The sequence below is a fragment of the Diachasma alloeum genome, unplaced genomic scaffold (assembly GCF_001412515.2).
Source record: "Diachasma alloeum isolate Michigan unplaced genomic scaffold, Dall2.0 Dall_scaffold_00395, whole genome shotgun sequence".
Classification (NCBI taxonomy): domain Eukaryota; kingdom Metazoa; phylum Arthropoda; class Insecta; order Hymenoptera; family Braconidae; genus Diachasma; species Diachasma alloeum.
In genome coordinates this window covers 182,903-189,978 of record NW_021680534.1, presented here as the reverse complement: position 1 = coordinate 189,978, position 7,076 = coordinate 182,903, and the positions used below count along the sequence as shown (strand labels likewise).

The 7,076-nt window shown below is 35.3% G+C and overlaps 1 protein-coding gene across 1 annotated transcript in view; it reads left to right on the top strand.

Moving 5' to 3' along the window:
* The window catches only part of LOC107041957 (uncharacterized protein C16orf52 homolog A), an 11,640-nt gene extending 5,172 nt beyond the window's left edge, over positions 1–6,468 (top strand). Inside the window, exons 2-3 of the mRNA XM_015262793.1 lie at positions 4,085–4,297; positions 5,437–6,468. Of these exons, the coding sequence (XP_015118279.1) occupies positions 4,085–4,297; positions 5,437–5,624 (401 nt within the window). The 3' untranslated portion in view covers positions 5,625–6,468. The remainder of the gene's footprint in view (positions 1–4,084; positions 4,298–5,436) is intronic.
* The last annotated feature ends 608 nt before the right edge of the window (positions 6,469–7,076 follow it).

Genomic DNA, 7,076 nt, shown 5'->3' with positions numbered 1-7,076 from the left:
GTCCCCCAACCCCTCAGTAACATATTCCAAGCGGAATGGAGTCGGTTGGTGCATGCGTGTCCGTGCACCACCATTTTGTTCACCGGAAATTGGGAGAAATGAATCTTAAAAAATTAATAAAAAAAACCCTAATTAGTGCACCGTCACAATTTTTGTTGGAGAGGGTCCCCCAACCCCCTAGGCACATATTTCAAGTGGAATGGAGTCGATTGATGCATGCGTGTCCGTGCACCCCCACCGTATTCACCGGAAGTTACACAAAATGAATCTTGAAAAATTTATTAAAGATCCCCTAATTGGCGCGACGTCACAATTTTTGTTGGAGACTGTCCCCCAACCCCTCAGTAACATATTACAAGTGGAATGGAGTCGGTTGGTGCATGCGTGTCCGTGCACCACCATTTTGTTCACCGGAAGTTGGGAGAAATGAATCTTAAAAAATTAATTAAAAATACCGTAATAGGTGCACCGCGATAATTTTTGTTGGACAGGGTCCCCTAACACCTTAGGGACACATTAAAAATAAAATGACATCGATTGATGTATGCGTTTATTGCACCCCTATTGACCGCGTAAAAACTTATAAAAATAAAAAAAATATCATAAAATTCCTCCTCGAGAAATCATTCCCCACCCTCGTCACACATTAAGAAATAATAATAATAAAAAAAAATTGTTTGATTGTTTTTTATCATTTAATTTGTCTGGGAGGAGGTTTAAACTCGTGGCTACCGATGTAGCGTTGAGCGAGCGGCTACGGTGGGGACCGTACAGTCCGCCTCACAAACTATACCCATCTCCCGCTGAACTGCTCCCGCTAGCTTCAGCCTCATAGGTATTTCCATGCTCTTCCATACCAAAAACAAAATAATTTTTTTTTTCTTGATAATTGTATTAGTAGAAAAAAAATAGGACTGTGGGAAATTAGTTTCTAATGAGCTTCGAATTATCCGATAGTGAAAATCGGATTTGGCTCATTTTTACTTTATTTTTTTACCTGCTTGCGTTGAAGGAAGCTTCAATAGCCTCAATACCGGTTTTTCAAAAAATCCATTAGAAGGAAAATTTTCCGAAATGTAGAAAATTAGCTCTTAATAAGCTTTAAAATATCCGATATCAAAAATTGAATTATGTTTATTGTTACCGATTTTTCGTGCCAACTTGCAAAAAAGTTAACACCAATAAAAAATATAGCTTCTATTAGCTTTAAATGAGCTTTAAATTACTCAATAGTCAAAATTTGATTCCGCTATTTCTTCCTGCCAGATATACGTACGTTGAATTAAGGAACAAAAATATCTATAATAACAATAAGAATGAATAAAATTAAATTAATTTAATTGTGAAGACGGAAATGGAAAGACAATAAAATAAAATAACATAGTATAAATTAATCTGAAAAATCCAAAATAAATAAATATAAATAAATCTGTTTGCTAGTATACAGTAGTGTTCTGTTCTGATAGTATAAATTAATATGTTCGCTAGTAGTAGATGCGTAATGACGATCATAATTAATTTCTAATTTGTGACGGTGATAAATAAAACAAGTAAGAAATTGCTCTTGTCTACATATGATATAGTTATTTTTGCAAATGAATTAGCAATATGCTCCCGAATGATTATTTTACATGTTATTTATGCCATAGGTGCCCAGAATCACGCGATTCTAACCTCGCTTCGCTCGGTAGAATCGCGGATTCTGGGCCCTATGACATAAAATAGTATACGAAACTCGTCCATAATGGTGTTTTTTGACTCGTGGGATTGTAAAACTCGCCTTCGGCTCGTTTTTACAACTTCCCACGAGCCAAAAAACCCATTACGCACTTGTTGCGTAATATACTATTTCTTATGAGGCTGAAGTTAGCAGACGCACGCCCAGCAGAAGTTGCATTAGTTTTTGGGGCGGACTGTACGACCCGCACTCAGACGACCCATTACGAGGCTGGAAAATATAACTCCGGTTGGAGGCTGATTTTTGGGGTATGCAAAGGCAGCTATATTTTCCAGCCTCGTAATGGGTCGTCTGAGTGCGGGTCGTACAGTCCGCCCCAAAAATTAATGCAACTTCTGCTGGGCGTGCGTCTGCTAACTTCAGCCTCATATTTTCTTCTATGGTATATAATTCATTTTTGCATCCGAATGGAAGCTTTGTAATCGTCCGATTTTCACATTCTCTAATTTTCATTGGAAATGATGTAGAATGGTCTGAAACGTAAATATACGAAGTTTGGTGACCATGTCTGTATGTGAATTTGTCCACCGCCACCTTCCCGATTGTCAATTTTGATAAACCTGAGTAATTAAGTGGCTAAAATAATTTAAAAAAAAATTGAAATTTTGTCAGATTATAGGTCTTAATGAGGACTAATTCTGTGCACAATTTCAGCCCGATCGGTCAAGTAGTTTTTAAGATAAAGCGATTCGTTTTTAAATCGTTTTTCACGAATATCTTTAAAATTATTGAACTGATTTAGATTTTTTTGTTTCAATATATTCGTCTCGATGTCCTCTACCTAGATCAACAAAAACATATTTATATACCCGTCCATACAAAGTTTTTGAGATATTTCCCCTTTTCTGTTTTTTCATTAAAATCCTTGTATGCGCGCTAACGTGTGCAAAAATCGAGATATTAACTTCAAATTTGGACAGAATCTTCCTCCTGTGATAACGGTTCGTATTGAAGATGGACTCAATCGCACCAGTAGTTTCGGAGATATTCAACTTTTTTATGAAAATCTATTATGTTAAAGATCTTTGAAACTTCGCCACCGATTTCACTTTTTTTTTCAAAATATTCGTCTTGTACTCTACCTAGATCAATTAAAACATCTATACCTGTTCATACAAAGTATTCGAGATATTCCCCTTTTTCTGTTTTTTCATTAAAATTCTTGTTTCATTATAAATCTTATGCGCACGATAACTCAAGAAAAAATGAAGATAGCGACTTAAACTTTGGTATGCTTCCAGCTTTTATAATACAATAGGATAAAAGTTTCATATTTTGGATGGGCGCAATAGGCCGAGCGGTTCGGGAGATATTCAAGTTTTTGTATAAATTTATTTCCTTAAATATCTCATGAACTACTCAACGGATTTCAATTTTTTTTTCAAAATACTCGTCTCGGCGGCTACTATTTAAAACAATCAAAATATGTATCCCGTTCATACAAAGTTTCCCGTTCATCAAAATATGTATCCCGTTCATACAAAGTTTCCGAGATATTCCCGTTTTTCTTTTTTTTTTCATCCTTGTGCGCACGATAACTTGAGACAAAAAGACGATATCAAGTTGAAATTTGGTATGATTATATCTCTCATAATATTAAAGGTCCATATTTCGAATGGGTGCAATCGGCCCAGTAGTTTGGAAGATATTAATTTTTTTGTATAAATCCGTTTTATCAAAAGGTTAAATATAAATTTTTTTTTAATAAAATGATTTTATGCGTAGTAGAAAACATTGATGGTTTCTCATTCGATTTTCTTCTCGTCTTTTATGAAGAAAATGAATTGTTTGCAGACACTTTCGACAAATTGCCCAGGATATATAAAATTATTAATAGGCCCACTCATCAAGCAATCTCGAATCCAGCAATCTAATCTCTAATTTTCAAGGTTAAATTGTTTCAATATCAAGTGTTAGTTAATAATTTCCACATAGAAACAGAATTAATGTGGTTGCGTATGTATGCCTGTCTTAGGAACAGGGAAGTGGTACGGATTCATTCGGAAGCTTACTACCAATGGAATTGGTAGAAATAAAAGAAAGAAAAAGACTTATAAGACAAAAAGTAACGGTCGCATGCCTTCTGTCGAATAGGCTTGAACCCCTGCTTGTTTTTTTTTTGCTTCCGAATGGAAGCTTTCGTAATTGTCGATTTTTACTATCTTCCAATTTTGCTTGGAAATTATGTAGAATGTCATGAAACGTCAAGATATGATGTTTTTAGAAAATGTGTGTGAGTACGTCAGGCAGTTTCACAAATATAAAATCCTTTTAGATGTTGTGATGGAAATATGAAACAGTTATGTGCTTTAGAAGTAATCATCAACAACATAATTATGATTTCAGGTGATACGAGACTAGGGCTGATGTGGTCATGTATGACTCTGTACAACAGACCGCAGATATGCTACACCCCTGATCTACAACCAGAGTGGTTGATCGCCCTCGCCTGTATATTCGTAGGATGTATTTTAATAACTGTTACGATAATTTTGCTGGCGTGTTCTCACTGGGATAGACATGTTATTCCTTATGCGAGATGGGTCGGATTTACTGCGAGTAAGTTGATCGTCTTTATTAAAATTATTCGGAAAAAGGGTAACTTGAACAGCCACATCTTTTAAATAGTTTTATAACAATTGCCCTTGCTCTTTCGGGCAGAAAGTGGTAAATACAAGTTGGCAGGGACATATATACATTAATAGATTCTAAAAGTGTCACTGCAAATCGTTTGCTGATCAATGGTATACCAACACCACAAGCCTATCGATTAAATTCAAATATACGTAATTTATAAATTTTTTATATTTTCTTTTTGTCCTTATCGTGAGTACTGGGTCACGCCAAGAGTTGGTGAGAATTGAATTCTTCAACAACCGTTGGTTCCTTTAAGGATGTATAGCCAAAACCCACATTATTCATCATTATTTTGATGTTACCACTGCAGTCACAAGTCCTCCATTATTTATGAACATGTTTTTAAATTATTGTTTTTGAGATCGGAAAAGTACGCCATAACACTTCTAATTTGATGAGAAAAATAATTTGTAATATGAATCATTTTTTTAGTCGATTTTATCTTTCTTTTCCACTGAGTTGTCCACTTGATAGGTTAAACATCCTTAAAAACTTGGTTACCTCGTTGAGAGAAGAATTTTAATTCTTCACCATGAAGGTGTCGTAATAAAGGTGTCGTTTATTGTCGTAAGAAGACACGACGCAGTAGAAGAAGGAACACCTTATATCCATTGAAATTAGAAAAAACTGATGGATGTAATAAGAAAGGACCACAGCAATAGTGAACTCAAGATCCCATGACTTAGACGTTTTTGCACTAAAGTAGTAGATAGTACTTTTAAAGATATTCGAATTCTAAGCTTATACCAATCATCACCAAACCATTTTAAAGATGGTTTTGAATACTAGATGTGGAAGAAATGAATTTACCCGGCTAACTATATTTACTCGCAGAAAGTACTGATTACTTTTCCCCTGAAAGAGCAACTTTCCATCCTAGGACGGGAAGTACTCACTTTCCTCGCGTTCATCAGAGAGCAAAGTACGAACTTTCCGTGCTGGTGTGTGAAAATACTTCATTTTGTCATAACATCCGTAGGCAAGCGCGGCTTTGCGGCCGAAATGACAAAATCGATATTTCCAAAATATCAAAACTCTTGTTTATTATTTTTTCATTCTAGTGGTGCTCTTCTGCCTGGCAGCAGTGATATTCCCCATGGGTTTCCACGTTGATGAGATCGGAGGCCAGCCGTATCAGCTCCCCAACTCCCACCAAGTCGGAATTTCTTACATACTATTCGTCCTCGCACTCTGGATAACAGTCATATCCGAGTTATTCGCTGGGAAAGTGTGTTTGCCCCATTTCTAGCAGGACATCAGGTGTCCGAAGTTCTTCTACATCATCGGCATCCTCACTCCCTTTTGTGTCTTCTTGCTCCTGCAGAAAACCATTCTACTCTATTACTTGGGTGGATCGTCCGGGAAAAACGATTGGAGAGAGTCTGACAGCAGAGGGTCTTACTACTATTATTATGGGGGGATTTTTGGAAATAACGTGCCTCGATGAGGTGATTCTCCTCTTCATCGTCAATACGATTTATTTAAAGCAGTATGAACCCAATTCGATATTTAAGGGGAAGCCCTCTGACACTTGAATATCTGTGGTGACGTAATAAACCTATACAGTGATTTTTTATATATAACATCTAAAAAATTGTCCCTCGTCTTTCAGGGTAAATCTTTCGAGTTTTTACCGTGTAAATGATTTTATCGGTGGAAGGAATTATATCGAAGAGAGATAGAGAGAATTTAGGGGAAGTATAATCGAAAAAGGAAGTGAAATGTCTATCTCGATATTTACTTGTTGATCAATCGCTTATAGCTCGACAACTCGCATTCTTTCCTCCGAGCTGGCCCGGATAACATCTCTCAGTATATTTCTGAACTGTGGGATCCCAAATTTCTGAAGGTTCACGGACACTGATAGACTGATTCATTTATTCCAAACGAGATTCGTTAACTATTAACGAATGGTAGTGTTGAATATGACGAAATGAATATTCATTAGTAGTTAACGAATGGTTCCCTTGAAAAGTAAAAATCGAGTCGAATAAGGCCCCTCAAATGTGCGTTTGTTAACTACTAGATCTGTGCGCGCGCTTTCGCGCATGCTTATCTTTTTGTTGTGAAAATGAAGAAAACGAATTTATTAAACTTCTTTTACTCATAGATGTTATATAAATATTGATAATAACTTAAAGAGGATTAAGAGAATGAAGAGAATGAAGAGTGAAGCATCAATGAATAATTTTTAATCTTCGATTGATTCTTTTTTTTTACATTTTAAAATAATCTGATTAAAATCTGTAACTGTTGTAAAATCAGGGGAGGGTTATGAATTGATTTCCTAGAAAACTGAAAAAATTTCTTGAATTCTTCGGAAAATTTGACAATTTTCCAGATAACTGTAAATCACAGATTTTTCTCGAATTATTTGGGAAACCGAAGAATTTTCGTGAATTTTGTAGAGTTTAGAATTTATGTATGAAAATCTGAGAAACAAGAATTGATCATTTTGGCGTGTGATAAATATGAAAAAATTAATATTTGGGAAGTGAAGAATAATTTGTGAGTTGAAAAAATTTAGAAATACTATGTTTTTTTTTCTCATGATCAACAATTAGGCAATTTAGATATGTTTTGATATAAAGATAAACTTCACACATGAAAAAGTGAAAAATAAGACGCAGAAAAAATTTTTGCCATTTGAAGAATTTGAAAATACCGAGGATTTTATTCAGCAACTACTTCACGTGACTCA